We start from the raw sequence: 19,548 nt of genomic DNA on the forward strand, positions 1-19,548 counted from the left end.
AAATTTTACATTTTTTGAAAAATTTTTACTATTTTTTTTAGATATTTAGAAAATCACTTGATCTGAAAATTCTGGACCATCCAAAAACAGTGATTTTCAATAAATCTAAAAAAATTGTAAAAAAATTTCAAAAAATGTAAAATTTGGTCTCCAAACACATATTAATATGGAGAACAAGATGAACGGTTCGGATCAACCGTTAGGATTTGAAAACTCAAATATAGAGCCGTAGCACTGTAACAAATCGTAATATGCATAGTACCATAGACTCACTCTTAAATAATTGAATGGTTAACTATAATTGTTTTACTAAAAAAATGTTTACAACAAATAAAAGTTCGTAGTCTATCACTTGATCGAGTAATTTGAATGTAGTTCAAATTCAACTAGTTTAATTAGATTTTTGTTTGAGTTTTAAGCGCGTAGATAAAAATAAATTTGTTTACCGATCGAGCTCGACTCAATACTCAATAGTTGTATATAATTATGTTATTCAATTTTAGAGTATTTAGTCATTAAGATGATATAATACGCTTGTTTTGGTAGGTATAAATGCATTATTATTCTAAATCTATTTAAAAATAAACAAAAAATAGATAATTTAAATAAATAAGTTTAAGAAAAATGAACAATAATTATACTTTAATCAGTTAAAAATAGATCCACGACTTTCATTGTTGGCGGTTGAGATTGATTTTTCATTGATTTGACTCAGTTTAAAGGCTTCACACGGGTAGGGATGATTAATGAGCGAGTTAGGGGTAAATGAGCGAGTTTAAGCGAGTTGATAAATGAGCGAGTTATGAGCGGCTCACGAGTTATAAGTACTAAAATTTAATAAATTGTCATAATTCATTTAAATAAAATATAATAAAAATTCAACAAAAATCAACAGTATCATCAATACTTCAGCAGTGATACTTTCACAGCTATCGTCCTACAAACAACAATAGAATATAACAAAAATTAATAGTATCATCCAACAAAGTGTAATACTTTCACAGTAGCATCAATAGACAACAATCAATATATTACAAAAATAGAATAATCCAATATAAACTAACAACAACACTAATAAAAATCCAACAGCTATCGTGGCAGAAATTATGAATATTACACAGGATTTAATGAGGCAATGCTGATGTGGCAGAAATTTATTTGGGATTGAATGTGGCGGGGATTAGATGTGGCAAATCCTAAATGAGCGAGTTATGAGCGAGTTGGGGCATGCTCATTTAATAAATGAGCAAGTTGTTAATGAGCGAGTTTAAGTGAGTTGATAAATGAGCTAGTTTAAGTGAGCATTTAATGAGCGAGTTATGAGCGGCTCACGAGTTATGAGCAATTTACTCACTCCTACACACGGGTACTTAAAAAATTGCAGACAAAGGTTTAAAAACCTGTGAAATAAAAATAATGATAAGTTAAGAGTTGGAGACAAAGAGATTTAAAGATTTGAGAAAAAAAACTGATAAGTTACATGTAAGATTTAAATGCTTAACACGAGTGCTTTAAATGGTTGTAGACATAAGTTTGAAAGCTTGAGAAGCAAAATAAAAGAAAAAAAAATGATAAATTACATGTAAGGTTTAAATGCTTGACACAGAGTACTTTAATGGTTGTAGACAGAGTTTTAAAGGCTTAACATGAGTGCTTACGGGTTGTAGACATATATTTAAATGCTTGAGAATTAAAAATGCTTACGGACTTTTACTATAAAAAAAATTAGCAACACGAATATAACTCAAAAGTACTTCATGAATAATTTGAAGATAAAATCGAGTAGAAAACGTCTATATTTTTAGATTCGCAAATTTCATAAAAAATCATCGAGAAAATGAACGAGAATGATCGGAGAGAAAAAAAAAAAGATAGTGGGTGAAAGTAAAATTTTGTTTTTCTGGCCTGGAGACAAAAATAGGAGTTGCACTACTCAGATTTTTGAATTTAAATACTTGTAGACATAGAATTTGCATGTAGTACTTTAAGGACTATAAACAAAACTTTAAAGAGTTGAACATGGGTGTTGGACAAGGAGTACTCGGGGGGGGGGGGGGGGGGCTACATTATAAAAAGACGACTAGTTCGGAGGCACGCTTGGAGATTGGGTTTGAGGCTTAAAAGGTTTAAAAAAAAAAATACAATTTAGGCTTAATGTTTAAATGCTTGAATGAAGAACATTTAGTTCGGAGGCACGCTTGGAGATTGGGTTTGAGGCTTAAAAGGTTTTAAAAAAAAAATACAATTTAGGCTTAATGTTTAAATGCTTGAATGAAGAACATTAAATGATTGTCTTGAGAGGTTGAGAGATTTAAAGAGTTGGATAGGATATTGTTGAATAGAATACCGATATTCTAGAAGGTCGAGTAGAAAATCATTGTTTTTAGGTGGATTCTGAATCATTAAAAATAATTATTTAAAAAAGAAATTTAAAAAATGGTAAGAAATTTCAAAAAATATAAAATTTGATCTTCTAGTACATTTCAATATGTAGATCATATTAAACGGTTCGAATCGATTGTTTGAACATAGAAAATATGAACATGAAGTAAAACAAGATTATTACTTTGTACTCACCATAACCCAGCTCATAAATATATTTATTTATATAAATACAAAAAATATTACTATATAATTCTATATTAGAAATTATTCAAAAACAATGATTTTGTATTTTTTTTTAAATAGTAAAAGAGTTTTTAAAAAAATATAAAATTTAGTTTCTATTTATATCATATCGTCTGTATAAACTTTAAAATTAAAAATAAAAATATTACATTATAATTGAAGTAATGGACATTTGAACGCTCTTCGTATATATTAATTTGACTCTAGTAACAAAAAAAAAATTACTCATGTCCGCACGTAGGGCTGCACAAAAAATTCGTAGTTCGTAATTCAATTCGAGTTTGATTCGAAAAAGTTCGTAAAAAATTTGATTCGAAATAGTTCGAAATTAATTCAAACCAAATTCAAACTGGACGTGGTTCATTCAAAATAGGTTAGCAAACTATTCTAGTTCGAAATTCAAAGTAACGTGAATCATTGATTTCTGCTAATGACTTATGTTCTCTGATAACTTAAAAGTTAAAACATAAAGTCGTCCAGCCATAAGTCATAACTCGTAAGTCATAACCCTCGTTCTCAGTTCTAAAATCCTAAATGACTTTCACCTCTCGCTTTCGGCGATTACGATCACTCTTCCTTGTCATAAAAAGGTTCATAAAAGGTTCGAAATTGAGTTCGTAAAAAATTTGATTCAAAATTAATTCAAACCAAATTCAAACTGGAGTAAGTTCGATTCGGTTCGATTCGTTTGCAGCCCTGGACCGCACGGATCGAATGAACAATTAGAAGCAATGTTATCAGAACCGGACCGAACATCGATCCGCTAAAGCTTCAGTTCAACGGTTCACTGGTCGGACCGGTGGTTCAACCGGTTCAATTGCTGTTTTTTTTAAAACATATATAACTTAGGGGGAATTTCATGTATCCTCTCAAAAAACTTCAATATTACATATTTCTTCCTCAAAAGTTTGTAATGACGCATTTACCTTTTAAAATGATAGAAACTCACATATTTACCCAAAACAATAAAATAATAAAATTTTACACTTAAAATTTACTAAATAATATCAATTAATAAAACATATTATATACCTCTCTTCTTTCTCTCATTCACTCTATGTGTGCCTGCACCAATTCCTGACGTCAAATTGCACAGATTCCATACTGAGAGAAGATAGCTCATAGATTCCATTGGAACTCATAAATCTCTGACAAATTGGATCATCAAGTGACAGCCCTAGTAACGTGTCTTCAATGGAGTATTTCACTGGCACCATTTCTTCATCTGTAAAGTCATGTTATAGTTAGGTAACTTGGGAATAAGAGAATATCATTGTTATAATTAAGCATCATAACATATCACATTTCACCTTTGTAAGCATCCGCACAGATATCTTATCAGTTTGTCATTATGTTACTGGCAAAACATAAATAGTTACAAAAAGAAAAGATGTTGCATTAAATACTTTTAGTGTCTAATCTGTAAGGTTCCATTTTATCTTCAAGCACCTTAGTAAACAAGATGTAATATTTTCTGACAAAAGAAGTTTTCTATTTAATTTTAAGCAAACAAATAAGAAAATATCAATCCAAAATTATCTTACATACATGAAGTCCAACTCTTATTAAACTGAATCGGTCACCATTGATCGGTATGAAAAGTATTGAGTTATTAATTATGTTTAAATCTTGCTAGGACATATAATAATTTGATGACAAAGATGGACACATGCAGTAAATTGATCAGGGAAAGCATATGCTCTTGAGAAACCTTAAGTTCAAAATATTGGTCATGGATTTGATGGTTTTGTATATGTATCAGTGAACTCGAACAAATTTTCAGATAGTGCTTCTCATGTAATATAAACCCCTCTTTACATTGAGATTCTGTAATTTGAATTTAACGATAATTAGTGGGTAAAACTAATAAGGCCATTGATAAAGTGCAAATTCATAAGCAAAGCATTCAATGCTTTTTTGCTTGATCAAAATATAAGGACCTTGATACTAGTATGTACCTTTTTATACCGACCAATACAATTGGGTTAGAGCAATTTTAAAAATTATATGGAGGCATCACAGAACGATTTCGAAAGGCAGTACTCACAGAATCACCATCTGCATTTCTAAACAATAATGTAAGAAATGATGATTTCAAATTACGGTTTAGAAATAAAGGGGGCAAATGAACAATAAAGGGATGTACCAATATTTTAACAAGGCACACTCGCAGTTTATAATGACAGCGATTTGTTTTAAGTGCGAGGCTTTTAAATATTATAAGAACCTAATTGAGACTATTGCAAACTAACTAATGCTTAACTGGTTTTATTACAGGTGTTTCAAAGAGACATCAGATGCTATAACTGGTACCATGGCTAAGTGGCTATCAGATTCATCTTTCAAGCACATATATAGACTTATTATTAGACACACACACAAATGCACAATTATTGACAACTTCATCCTCATCTAAAATCTTATTTTGGCCTGAGCATTTCATCAAACACCTTTAATGCATTCATCTATTGAATAAAATCATCTCAAAAATTCAAGTTTTTCAAGTGCATATTTTACAAATACAAATTAAATGATTAAATGAGATTACTTACAGTATTTGATGCAGATTCTTTGATGATTTCATTTCAAGCCTAGACTTTGAATGAGATTGAGCCACTGTGTAATACACCACAGTAGATATAAGAAATTAGAAGAAAACCAACTTGAAAGAGAAATGAGAGTCAATTTCTCATTTGTTTACATCTCAGTGTGTGAAGAAAAATGCAGAAAATGAAAAACTTAGCAAAAAAAGGAAGTCGCGTGAAATCAGAAGAGTGAGAGATGAAGATTTATCAAATTTGATTTGAATCCCGGTTTTACACAGTCCGGTTCAGCGAAATTGTAATAATAATCGACCGGTTTAATCGGTTTTAACCGATTCATTTACATAGACGATAATTTAAAAGAACCGAATCGGACAGGTGATCGGTTTCGATTTTTTCCGACCGGTCCGGTGCGGTTCTCATAACACTGATTAGAAGGTTATTATAATATTACTGACACCTCTGGAAGTCTGGACATTTATTTATGTTTTTCGTTCAGTTTTCCTTTTAAGCTAGTCAAGGCCGCCTCGATCCTCTCAAATCACACAATCCCGAGTCGGGTCCCACCCTCTCCACCCCACTTTTCCTTCCATGTATAAATAAATCCCACCCACCCTTCTGCAAAGAAACACCCCGCCATTTTCCCCTCCACAAAACCAAAAGGTTTACAAACGCAAGCGGCTGCTGCTTCGCCTCCTTCTTCCCTCCATCCCCACCTTACACCTATGGAATCAGCAGCTCTTTCAGCCATATCTCCACCTCTTCTCAAACCTAACTCTAACCCTAACCATTACGCTACTTCCCAGACTCTCCCCGTCCGCTCTCTCAGTCTAGCACCGCTACGGCGGCGTTTCAATTCCCTTTCAACTAGGTGCCAACATGCGTCCAGCGCTAGCCCTAATCATAACCCTAATTTAAGCTGCTCGGCGGTTGCATCTGACACGGCGGTCCCAGCTTCTCACAAAGTCTCGACTCCCCGACTGCACTTGAGACGGCTTGTTGATGAGTTTGGCTCCTTGCCAGAGCCGTTGGACCGGGTTAAGCTGTTGCTGGAATATGCCACGTCACTACCATTTTTCCCTGCTTCAGCTCGAGTTCTATCAAACCGGGTCATGGGCTGCACTGCTCAGGTATTGAATTGAAAACCAAATAATTGATTTTATATGGAGAGACAGGTATACAGTTTCACACAGCAAATCAAATAATGAATTTAAGACCAACTGATGGAAGAGAAATTATACGGAGATATACCCTTTTGCTATCTGCTTTTTGTTCATCAACTTGAAAGTTTTAAAACACCGTGAAAAGTCGTGACCCAAAACTAAAAAGTGATGGATATTTGGCTCTAAATCGCCTTGAGTAAAGGAAATTTATTGGAGGGAACTAAACAAACCGTTTATTTAGTTTGTACTTCAAGTATTATCTCGTAGTATCTAGTTGAACCAAGCGATTACCTTCACTGATGCTAATATCCTGGTATTGGTACATGCCAATCAAACCATAATCTCAATCTGAACTGAATTGCCTATCTTTTTTATTTGAAATATGTTTTGGGGACTCATTCAGAATTATTGGCACTAGGTCAGGTAAAGGAAGCACTCCATTTTATCTGCCAATTTTGTAATCCTTGTCTACTTGGGTCATGGTATAGCCAATGGTCTAGTGTTAAAATTGCTTGAGATGGCACCTGAGACCTTTTGTTCTCTTGCATCTTAATCTCAGGTGTGGTTGTCAACCTCAACGGACGGCTACACCATGCAATTCTCAGCTGACTCAGACTCAGAAATAACTCGCGGATATTGTGCATGTCTTATCTCAGTGCTTGATGGTGCCTCGCCTGAAGAGGTTTTAGAATTGCACCCAGAGGACTTTGCGGAACTTAACGTGGTGGGATCATCAAGCAAGGGTGGTGCCCAGTCACGGGTGAACACATGGCACAATGTCCTGATTGCCATGCAGAAGAGAGCCAAGGCTGCTATTGCTGAGAGGGAAGGGAGACCTCCAGTTGACCCATTTCCTTCGCTAGTTATTGGTTCAGGTGGAATCCGGGCCCAGGGGAGCTATGCTGAGGCCCAGGTGAGATATATGAGCATATAAGTGTTTTTTAGCTATTTAGAACATATGTACTTGTATGTTATACATTTATTGTGTTAGTGCAAAACAGAGAAATTTGGATTTTCATTGAATGTGAGCATGATTTTGAATAATCACTCACGGTTTTTAACTACTTAGAATTATATGGTTGTATTAAGTGCTTAAAATGAAATGAGGAGATAGCATTTTAGTTAACTCAAATCATGCTTTAACAATGATCACCTACTTTGAGTATCGATTTTAAGTCAAAAGCTAGAATCTGTTTTAATAATGATTTAAGGGGATACCTTCTCCTAAAATCTTCTGGCAATGATGAATGCTGCCATACAACTTCCACTATACTAAAGGAAATAGTTGATGAATATTAAAATCGAGGCCTATATTGAAAAGCGAGGCCATAAGCAAGAGGGAAGTACTTTATTCTAATGTTAGAGGTCTATGCTGAAAAGTGGGGTCACATATTCAAGCCCAAGTAGGGGATATTTGACTGACTTGGTTCTAAGACGGAGATATCAAAAGATATTGGCCCTTGGTCCTTGTACACATTTTCTTTTAGTACTTATATGGCTGTCATACACAATAATAATGAGAGAGCAAAACTGAAACCTCATCATGTTTGGGATACCTACTTGAAATGGTACATCCCTCTCCATTTGCAATCCTTATTGGATGGGCATTTTAGGTTAGGGATACCTTCTCGTAGTATGATCCTCTCTATTTGCAATCCTTGTTGGATGGGCATTGATGTTTAAAAACCATTACATGTAGGTCGATGTGTAAATGACTAATTGTTGGGATATAAATATGGTAAGTCTTACCGGAAAAACCATTTGTTGTTGGTTGGATTTGCATGCTCTACTTATATATCAGACTGGACTTGTGTCTAATTTTCATTTTTTTTTTTCATTTTGCCCTTTTACTAAAACATCTGCTTACTAAGTTACAATTAAATGAACAGCTTCATTTCTTGATACAAAACGCAAGAAAAAAAAACTGACTTTCTTTTTTTGTCTGCTTGCTAAAAAGCTGTTTAAATAGCATCTTCCTTTATTTTTCTATTGCTTTACTTTGTTGAATTGAACAAAAATTAACTAATCGATTGCTTGCGTGAAGGCAATGTTTTTATCCCCTGACAAGTCGAAGATAAAAGAACTTGTGAGCGTGCTAAGAGAGAAACAAATTGGTGTGGTTGCCCATTTCTACATGGACCCAGAAGTCCAGGGAATTCTGACTGCAGCAAAAAGGCATTGGCCTCACATTCACATATCGGACTCACTAGTCATGGCTGATTCGGCTGTTAAAATGGCAGAAGCAGGTTGTCAGTATATTACAGTTCTTGGTGTTGATTTTATGTCAGAAAATGTTCGTGCTATTCTTGATCAAGCAGGTTTTCAGAAGGTATGTTGTTTCTTTACATTTTTTGTTTTCCAGCCATATGTAAGGCATCTTTATCTATGAAAAATCTTATAATTTTTATATACCCTGTAATTTGAGGGAAGTCCTCTGGAAGATAGGAAATTCCACCTCTCTACTCCGCATTTCTCTCTACAAAGTCCAAGTTGCCTATTAATTTATGGATGCAAAGATAAACCTTTAGGAAATGTAGTTTGCAGGATTTTTTTTTTAAAAACAACTGTTAAGGGTTATGGGATGCGGGGTTATTGCTTTTGTTTCTAGGGGCATACAGGATATGAGACTTTTAAGCAAATGAGAAGGAACTTAGAAGCTGGATAGTTTGGGGCTTTGGACATTCAAGCTAATCCTTCTTTCTTTTCCTGGAGTATATAACAGCATACCAAAACTTTTCCAAGGCCGAAATAGAAGATTATCAAAATATTAAAGATCCTTTTAGTATTTCTGATGGCTGTTTTCTTTAGGTTGGTGTGTATAGGATGTCAGATGCACAGATCGGGTGTTCTTTAGCAGATGCGGCATCAAGTGAATCATACAAGCAATTCTTGGATACTGCATCAAAATCACCCCCTTCCCTACATGTTATTTACATAAACACTTCCCTCGAGACGAAGGCTCATGGCCATGAGCTGGTCCCTACTATAACTTGTACCTCCTCTAATGTCGTCCAGACAATTTTACAGGTAAATTTAGTTAAGGGTTAACTATTCTCATTGATGTTGATATGTTAAATATACATACATTTATTACCAAAGTTATATTAGTCACATTTTGGCTTCAGCCTTAATCAGTATCCCACTTTTTCTCTTTCAATATTGCTGTCCTTTTTTTTATTGTTTGAAACTTTATGAAGGTATGCTAAATTAAAGCTTCAATATTGATTTCTTTAGAACATTAAATAGAAGGGAAAGAAACTCCCAGAACTCTACCAGCATTACTGTACCAATGATGGTACACACAATTTGGATTGTTAAAGTTGGTATGTTATCATTCAAAAGAACAATCAAGTAAACTTAAGCCTTGGACCATAAGCCAATAACAAGAGGCCACCAATGAAGACAACTAGATTTGGTCTTTACCATACAGTACAGCACCACAGGAAGATGGTTCCTTGCAGATTTATGCCATGCTCTCACCTCGCTCACATCTCTATGGATCCTTTCTATATCTCTAGACATAATTCTTGCATTTGTTTTAACAGGCTTTTGCACAAGTACCAGATGTGAATGTTTGGTATGGCCCTGATTCATATATGGGTGCAAACATAGTGGAGTTGTTTCACCAAATGGCCGCCTTATCAGATGAAGAGATCAAAGAGATACATCCAATACATGATAGAAAATCCATTAAATCATTATTATCGCAACTGCACTACTATCAGGTACATATTCAAAATAGATAGGCTACTTTTATGCATCATGCATGAGGTAGTACTAACATAGCAACTTCCCTTTTTAGGATGGTAATTGCATTGTCCATGACATCTTCGGTCATGAAGTAGTAGAGAAAATAAAAGAACTGTACTGCGACTCATACCTGACAGCACATTTTGAGGTACCAGGAGAAATGTTCTCTCTGGCAATGGAGGCAAAAAGGAGAGGGATGGGGGTGGTGGGATCAACTCAGAACATCCTGGATTTCATCAAAAGCCGTGTAAAGGAAGCACTGGACCGAGATGCGGCTGAACATCTCCAGTTTGTGCTCGGTACGGAGTCAGGCATGATCACCTCCATTGTAGCTGCGGTGCGGGAATTGCTTGGTAAGAAAGGCACAGGCTCACCTAAAGTTGAGGTGGAAATTGTGTTTCCTGTTTCCTCAGATTCAGTATCAGCTGCTCCTGTGAATGGTTCTGATGGTGTGGCTAGTCTCGGTGTAGTCCCTGGAGTGGTAGCTGGTGAAGGATGCTCTATCCATGGTGGTTGTGCTTCCTGTCCGTACATGAAGGTATGCTGTCTAATTAATTGCATGAGTTGTGCTTGTTTTAATCTTACTTGAACCCTAGTTGCAATGGCCAAAACGAACTTATGTTACTGGTTTAATTTGGACAGTGTTTGAGGAAATGATAATTGAATAAAAAGATAACTAAAGCTGACACGGGTTATTATTTTAGTTGGGACAGAGTATTTCATGTATGAGTTTATTAGAATAAAAAGCAAGTTGCGGAAAAAAGATAAGAAATAATAAAAAAAATATAAAACAGAAATTTGACAAGATTATACTGCAAGGATCAGATGAGCTGGTATGAGGTTCCATTGTGTCTGATTAAAGTTGCATCCCTTTATTGAAGTCTCAAGTTTTCCGTTTACTTTTCAGATGAACTCACTTAGGTCACTACTGAGAGTATGCCATCAAGTGCCAGATGAAGAGGGTGTCTTATCTGCATTCCAAGCCAGCAGATTTAATGTGAAAACTCCTTTAGGAAGATCAGTTGCAGATGTCGGATGTGAACCAATTTTGCACATGAGGCATTTCCAGGTCAGTGAATTATGTTTTGTTTCTTTGTCTTGATGACGTTATTGATGTTCGGGCTAAGTTGGGCCTTTTACTCTTTTGTTTATTGGGCTTCCATGTTTGGATAACTTTGTTGCAATTGAAGCTGGTATATGATTTACCAGCAACAAATGCAGATACTCAAAAGTCAAAACTGACCAGTGTGAAGAGACCTTCAACCAGCGACATAATAGATCTGAAATACCTATTGGCATAAAGTTAGACCCTATAAAATTCTATTAAATAAAGTGCATGCTTAGCAATAGCACCTATTGCCGATGGCACAGGTTTTAAGCCTTGGTGATGGCAACGAGGTTGACTAAATGGATTTAACATTGTGACTATTGAAAGAGGTTGAATTGCCCTGTTTCAGATAATAGGTTGCGATAATGCCACCGTTTCTTAAATGATTAATCTGTGACAAACAACCCAGCCTCCGGCCATTCCCTAACTCACCCCTCCAAAAAGATATGAAAGAAAAATGAACTATTTAATATTACTGTTAATTGATTAACACATTTATGTATTTGATGGAAATTGAGCAAAAGAACATTATACTTCTTAGATTTCATGTTTTTCCAAATTTGGAGACATACAAATTCAAGTAGCTATTATTTATTATTTCGAATAAGACAGAGGTTACAGATATTTATCTGATAACAAAAGTTTAACAAGAAACAACAATGAAGACTCAAGGTAATTTTAGTCCTTTCCCATTTTGAGCTCGTAAGCCAAACAGCCACTGCCGATTTTTACAAATGAATAAGAAGAGCACAAGGAGAGGAAAAAGAAAAAGAAAAGGAAAATAAATATATGCACACTTAAATCCCTAAAAAAACTCCAAGACAGTAAAGAAAATAAAAGCTGGAGTTGTCTGTCAGAAGGAATCACTCACCAGCAGCACACGAACAAACAATCACCATGTCAGAAGCTCCCAGTACTCACTGTCAATTTGTCACTCTGACAACATGACATCAAACATAGACTGCCACACCTGAGAAGGCCATAACCGAAAATAAATATGCTGTATCGTATCGGCCTGGGATGGCCTCCCGCTTATGATTGTTGAAATTTTGAAACATTACTCAGTGCTTCTGACCGTAGAAAGAGAAGGGACCAGACCAGTTAAGTTTGCCAAAATAGTTAACACACCAATAGAAGAAATTTCTATTAGGTTGATAATTGTCATGAAACAAGATGATTGTCAGAGAGGTCTTTGTGATGGATGAAAAGTTCAGATGGTTTGGTGGCAGTAATACAAAAAAGTTATTGTTGCTTTTGAGTGCTATTTTACTGGTCTAAAAAGGCATGAAGAACATTTTTTAACTTGTACCTTTACTGAAAATGCAGGCAACAGGAAAACTGGTAGACAAGCTTGTTGATCAAATTCTCAGTAAGAACAGATGACCCATCTCATGACGATCATGCCAGGTGTGTCCATTTGTGTCGTAATGTGAAATAGAAAATGCTACCTCCAGCCATAGAAGATAGAAGCAATGCCTATTGTTTGCATTGTATCCTCCATAATTTGTCCGAAGTGCAGAAGTCCCCCTTTAACTGCATTTTTTTTTTCTTGATTATATATTTCAAATGATAGAATTCGTAGCCCTGTGTGCACACTTTTTCCTAGCGGTGGTTTTGCAGCTACCATATAATTTTTGTGTGATGCTAACATTGTTTATAATCATTTTTGTGCCAATTTAGAAGTAAATTTTCCATCAAAATAATGATTACCTTACAGTTTTGTTCAGTCAAAATTGCTCTGGTGATCGACTCTTTGTGAAGCACGCTTTCCAATATAATGTTTTTTCTCCAGTTGTAATCTGGCTCAATTTTCCCTGATCAAAGATTTGCATTGTAAAAGCGATCTTATCTGTCAAAACACGATAGTAAAAAACTTTTTACTTTCAGTATCTTTTCAGTCTATTGTTGCGCCTTGTGCAGCTCCTTGTGTTTATGTAAAGTCAATTACGGCGCCATGTGCTGAGCCATGGGTTTTTAATATTCAGCGCTCAAATCTCAGAGGCGACAACCACCATTAGATGAACCCATACACCTGGGTCAATCTACGCAGTAGCATGGAGCTGAATGTAATAACTGCTGATATTATTAGAGAGAATGGAGAGAAGGTAGGGTAATGAGAGGATGGAGCCAGAATTTTGACTTCTAGGGAACACCAAATGATAACATTGTCTAGGGGAATCCCTTGATCTGACCTTTGGCCCCCGTTTGATCAAGTACCGCAAATTATAGTTTCCAAATCTTATCTATGGAGAACTCAAGATTCCACCAAAATTGGTATTTATTGTGTAGGGATAAAATTTCCAGCAGAGAAAGAGAAGTTAGCACAGTTAGTTAGAAAAAAAAGTTCTTAGTTATTCAAAGATTGAGAGTTTGATTTTCTCTCACAGCTTCGCAGCCTCTGCAAAAATTTAAAAAAAAAAAACAAAAAATCCAACATCTCAAGGGTCAACCCAAATAGATATATATTATGTAGGGGGGGATAAAGTTGCTAGCATCTCTCAACAAAATTAATGTAGCATGAATAAAAGCTTGCTGACCAAAGTTTAAAAATGTACATGAACAAAGACTGATATTCATCCACGAGAAAATATAACCATCATCCAATAATAATCCGAACAAACATAATATAAAAGTTAGAATCACCTACCTAGGCCAGTAATTGGTTGAATTAGAAAACTGAGAAGGCCGTTTATTGAGCCCTCCAAAACCTTTTATTCGATTCTGTCAAAAACAATGGCAGAATTTAAAGGACCAATCAGGGCTGATCAGACATTTTTCGACCCTCTCAGTTGGGTTGGGAGGGCTGAAAAGTTTCGTTTAGGTCTCCTCAATCTTTTATTTCTATCAATCGCAAGCCTAGATTAAGGGTTGCATATTTTTCAATCTTGTTATGAAAACAATTTTCTGCAGATTCTAAATTATTACAATACTCAACATCCTAGTTTCCCAAAGCTACAACATCACAGCAGTCACCGCAGAAAAGGTCGTTATTAGTTCGACAGATTTTTGAATTATTACAATTCTCAACATCCTAATTTCTAAAGCTACAACATCACAACAAGCATCACAGCAAAGGTTGTCTCAGCATGTCAGCTCATTGTTCACACTCGACATCACAACCACGTCTAAACGGGGTAATCTCGTCAATCACCCTATAAATGTGCATCTTCAAATGATTTTTCTTGACAATCTCAAGCACCACAACATCATGGATTTCTAGGTTGTTCGCCACAGAAGCCTTACCCCACCCGCCACTCAGTGCACCATGACGGCCATTGTAGCACACATAAATGATGGGCCAGGACCTTCCTGTGGGGTCCCACAGGGTTAACTTTGCATTTTTCTTTGGGAGATTCTCCCTTACAAAATCAACAGGGAGAGACTGCATTGCAACAGAAAAACCAAAACTTAAGCTGAGTTTTAAACTGAAGTTTGGGCAGCAGCACAAGTGATTGCTTATGCAGGACAAACAAATTGCATATATGTATATGCCCCATACTAAAAGATCAGTAATAGCAATAGTCAAGGAGTAGTACATCTAATTCTGATAACACTCATTGTTGCTTCTACCAGTGTTCTTGCATTACTTGTGTACTGAAGCTGTACCCGTTGGTTACTAACTTTATGATAATTCAAGGATAAAAATGAGTCTCTTGAATCACCTTTTAGAATTATATGGTAGTACTACAGTATAACAATATTGACAACTAAGTTCTGCTAAAGGTTATAAAAAAATAACAGATAAACCCAATATCTACTCCATACGCCCACATAAATATAAGTTATCAATTACTGTATAATTTATCATAACAATAATAAGAACAGTGTGAACGAGCTTGCTTATGGTACACAAACTAGTTATTCGTAAATTTATTATATCTCACAGATAATCAATAGGTGTAATTTTCCCAACAGTCCAAAAGGATCTTACCAAAAAAAAGCTGCAATAGACATAGGAGTTGCGCATCCCAATAATAATAAAAGGGTTTTCAGATGCAAACAACTTAGCCTTCTGAAGAGTGTTAGATATCTCTTCTTGGGTGACAGGTCGCCTTTGTGACACAATCGTAGGCAATCTCTTTGGTTTAGTTACTGTGTAATAAGAATTATAATATGTAAGAGAATGAGATATGCAACTTTGCATACTTGATGGAATATGGAGATGACTACCTTCTGTCCATGATCTGTCATCGGTATTGTGGCTTAGCCATCGCTTGTATGAGGGTTGTTCAGGTGTTTTAGTTGGCATCAATGATCTTGAATATGTGAAATCTGCTTCATTAACAAGAGCACAACAGTATTAGAGAATACCAAAAAGGGTATTTAGAAACAAATAGTCAGTAAATTCTAAGATCTAACTTCTCTGACCCAGATCAATACAATACCACTGGCAAATGAAGAATTAGATAATATACCAATCAGACCCTATACTGGTTTGATATTGCTTCATATTGGTCAATTCCATTCATTTGGAAACTTATATTTTATTGCCCCTAATTGGATCCCACTATCGACAGAAACCTAAAGGTAACTTGCTAATATGATACCCCATGAGACAACAAAAAATTTAAAATAAAAAAAGAGCAGAGAAGTTACCATCTGGCTCTTCCTTCTTGACGACAACAAGTGCCATATTTGGCTGCTCTTGTAAAACTGATTGGCCATTACGGCTCTCTCCTTTGCTAGACTTGCTCGGCTGAGCACTAAATGCTGATTCCTTTTCACATGCTGAACGGTCAAACACTTGAACTGAGAAGCTGTTTTGCCCTTCATACCGAAAAACCAATATCTCACCAACCTGAATGGAGTGGTCAAAAACAAAGTCCCTCCAACCAGACTCGAAATATAGCTCGTTATTGCTCTGCATCAACTCCACCTGCCATTTGTGCCCACTTGGGCCTCTCAGGTAGGCCATGCCATTGATGGCTTTTTTATCTATTTGTTGGCAAAAGGCTGGAGGAATCCTCTAAAAGAAAAAAATTGAGAAGGTTAAAAAGAAAATCTTCCATACATGGAAAATGAATATTGTTTCAGCACCTAATAAAGAGTTAGTTTTTCAAATTAGAATACAACACTTTAAGCCAACTTACAACAGGAAAAACAAAAACAATGGATACATATGACAAACACTAGCATGATTTATTAGTAATTCCTCTTGAGCCCTAAACCATGGAATGGAACATATCGCTTCCACTACAGTTTATCCTAAAATTGCTAGGATTGCTGAGTAATATTAATTTTTCTTTTTGCTTTCTTTTCTTTTGCTACCTTGGTTTTGTGACTCCGGTTGGGTTTCATTTCTAGCCTACCCCAACTTGTTTGGGACTAAAGGCTTGGTTGTTGCTGTTTTCTTTTATTAAGGATGTCTTTCTGATTCCTTCTTTTATTGTTATCCATATAGAAGATGTTTCTCGAGTATATCAAGCAGACAAGCACTATAAATCAAAACAAATAATATCAGATGCCCCTAAAATCTAATCAAATCACTTGGATACACATCAGTCTGAAAGCACTAGCAGCCAAGACTATCTAAAAGCCTTAGATCTGACAACAGGATTTCCATTTTTTTTTGTTTCTAAGAAGATTTTTTTTTATCTGAAATATATACACAACAAAACCAAAAAAACATGATCTCTTAACCATAAAATTCTGAATCCTTATCAAACAAAACACACAATAAATGGCCTTGATCTAAAAAATGGAAACCAAGTAAAAATCCTTTCTACCAAAACTAATAATAATTATTATAATACCAAAAATTAGAATATGGTATCGACGTTGGACATATGCAACCAAACCGAGATCTAAGAAAATATCAGAGAGATTTCATACCAAAGACAAGTAAGAATTATCTAAGATAACTTTAAAAAAGGAAGGTTTGGAGCACGCCATCCGAGAATGGGAAGGGGAAGGGGAGAAGGCTGGAGGTGAGGGGGGGGGGGGGGGGGGACTAGGGTTTATGCTCTTAATTTATCAGGTGCTTTTGGTAAATCCAACGGTGTTTACATGTGCCAATTTAATATTGACTGTGATTTGAGTGATTTTTCATAGATACCCGACACTGAACTTTAAAGATTTAGATCACCAGTCTATAAAATAGGACACTCTCAATTAAAGATAAAAGAACAAAATAAGGCGCATATAATTGGAGGCAACCACAGGCTATAACTACAGAGAATCTAAAGCTTGGTGATGTATCATCTTTAAGGTGATTGAGACTACCCTCCACATGGTAAATATTAGCTGAGATCTTAATTAGATGATAAAAAGTTAATTAAATTGATTAGGTTAATGAGAAATAGCTGTAACAGCGGATATATAAACCATAGAGCTTTCCTATCCCATTCCCACACTGCCTTTCCTGGATGAATTCAAGAGCCGGTCTCCATGAACAATTTTATTAACTAAAAGTTCTAACTTGTTCCTAATTTGGATGCATGTTTTCTTCTATTGCTCTTGATCTTGATTTATCTTTTTGATGTTGTCTGTTGATGGCTTTCAGATTTAAACTCTCAATTTGATTTGAATTTTGCAGTTTACTCTCAATTTGATTTGAATATTGTTGTAAGGAAAATCCTGAACAATTTATACCCGAAGGTTCATTTAAAAGGGATCTTTAGTAGGAGTTCAATATGGAGTGATTTTTTCTTCCAAGCCAATTTGTGTCAGATAATTGTCTGCCTAATATTTTGTAATGAATCTCAACTTTTATTAAGAATAAGATGGGGGTAGCCGTTAATTTACAATTATGATTAATTAAAGGTACAAAAATTTCAGAAAAAATGATTCATTATTGTTGAATAAAAAAACCAAGAAAAAAAAGGAAAATTACAACTTGTTGAATTTTTTTTTAACCAAGTAAGAAATAGATGTGCTCTTATCTCTTAAGGTTTGAGAAATCACTTGGTGGTCATATCTTATTATGATATATTTCCTACTTTAGATTATTGAAGCTGCAAATTTTAACTTAGCCATCCCCAGCTAACCTTTAGATCCACCCCCGAATGTTAACCAAATGAGGTCTCTCTTTTCAATTTCCCCATTCTATTTATCCAACGAGTAGGACATTGCTAGAAATGGGAAACAAGGGTTATTCAAACATTGCTTTTAACAATATCGCACTCCTTGTTGGTGCAAATGTTCCAAATTAAAGGCATAATTCAAGCATATCAGGCATGTGTCGACAAGCAACATAATTTGTTAAAGCAAAGTTTGTAATGCTAATAAGTTCTCATCCCATGCATCTCAATGCTTGAACTTTGCTATTTGTTCAGTCAATTACATTATGTTTTCGACTGAATTCTGTGTTCAGCCTCTGATAACATTCATCAGGTAGAGTATTAAATTCTATATTACTAAAAAAAGCACAAAGTACAGATTGACTATTAATACTTACATTTCCTGTATATTCTATATATTCTTTTTGTACTATTAATTTAGCATGATGTGTTTGCTAAACAGCTGTAAAAAAATTCTATATTTCGGGTTCTACATTTTAGGAAGAATAAACATTACATCTTTTGACATAGTTATGACAAAAAAAGAGAGGAAGAAATCACCATCTAAAAGAAAAATAAAATTTTATCTCCTGTGAAATAGAGGAAAGGAGGGGCTTAGTACCAGCTTTTGTGTAGAAGCATCTGGAAAAAAAATCTTGAAGAAGCTGGTGCTACTCGATATCTCCATTTGAGCGGAAGGGGGAGTTGCTACTGGAGAAGAGGAGACAAACTTCCTCGGCCTTCCCCTTCCTCTAGCTGATTTATTGCTCCCCCCTGAACTCTCGCTAGGGTTATTCTCTCTACCTCTCTTACTCTTAGCCATTACTGATCAGTGATCACAGGAAATTATTAGGAAAATTTATGGTGCCTCACAGCTGCGAGTGTTCGGGTAGTAAACCACGGTCCTGTTTTGTCCCAGTCGAACTCTTCTCCAGTTATTGTAGTTTATCTCTGATGGTTAGCGGACCAGTATAACTAAAAATAGAATAGTGCATTCGCCGGAGGTCGATATTTTTCCTTTTGCATTTTTATATTACGACTCTTTTTTTTTTGACAAGAATTATGACGTCTATTTGTACTTTCTAAGTCTTCAAACTCCCAATCTAAATTTCTTATTAGATTCGCTGAATCATGTCCCGTAAGATGTTTATTTTTTTTATATATAGAATCCCAAGTTTAATGATAAAAAAAAGTTACTCGTACCTGTATTAAAGCCTACTCTTATACGGTTATACTACCATGCGTCTTTTAAACGAATTAAACACCTTACTGAGTCCGTGTCCCCTCAGGTTACCTGAGGTACAATTTAACAAAATAAACGCTCTAGATTAATTCCAGCCAGATCAAATTCAATCCGG

General features: G+C 35.3%; 2 protein-coding genes across 2 annotated transcripts; one reads left to right on the forward strand and one right to left on the reverse strand.

The window, feature by feature from the left end:
* The first annotated feature begins 5,709 nt into the window (after nt 1–5,709).
* Nucleotides 5,710–12,871, forward strand: QS (quinolinate synthase). The gene is made up of 8 exons (XM_078301975.1): nt 5,710–6,301; nt 6,894–7,247; nt 8,379–8,663; nt 9,143–9,361; nt 9,880–10,059; nt 10,137–10,622; nt 10,992–11,153; nt 12,519–12,871. The coding sequence occupies exons 1-8, from the start codon at nt 5,897–5,899 to the stop codon at nt 12,573–12,575; spliced, it is 2,148 nt and encodes a 715-aa protein (XP_078158101.1). The 5' UTR covers nt 5,710–5,896; the 3' UTR covers nt 12,576–12,871.
* A 1,206-nt stretch (nt 12,872–14,077) lies between these two features.
* Nucleotides 14,078–19,147, reverse strand: LOC144553785 (B3 domain-containing protein Os11g0197600-like). The gene is made up of 5 exons (XM_078301983.1): nt 18,813–19,147; nt 15,789–16,158; nt 15,363–15,464; nt 15,124–15,284; nt 14,078–14,574 (listed from the first exon to the last, which is right to left on the reverse strand). Exons 1-5 carry the CDS (start codon nt 19,011–19,013, stop codon nt 14,287–14,289), a joined length of 1,122 nt encoding a protein of 373 aa, XP_078158109.1. The 5' UTR covers nt 19,014–19,147; the 3' UTR covers nt 14,078–14,286.
* Nucleotides 19,148–19,548: the final 401 nt, after the last annotated feature.

The sequence above is a fragment of the Carex rostrata genome, chromosome 1 (assembly GCF_964058835.1).
Source record: "Carex rostrata chromosome 1, lpCarRost1.2, whole genome shotgun sequence".
Taxonomy (NCBI): Eukaryota; Viridiplantae; Streptophyta; class Magnoliopsida; order Poales; family Cyperaceae; genus Carex; species Carex rostrata.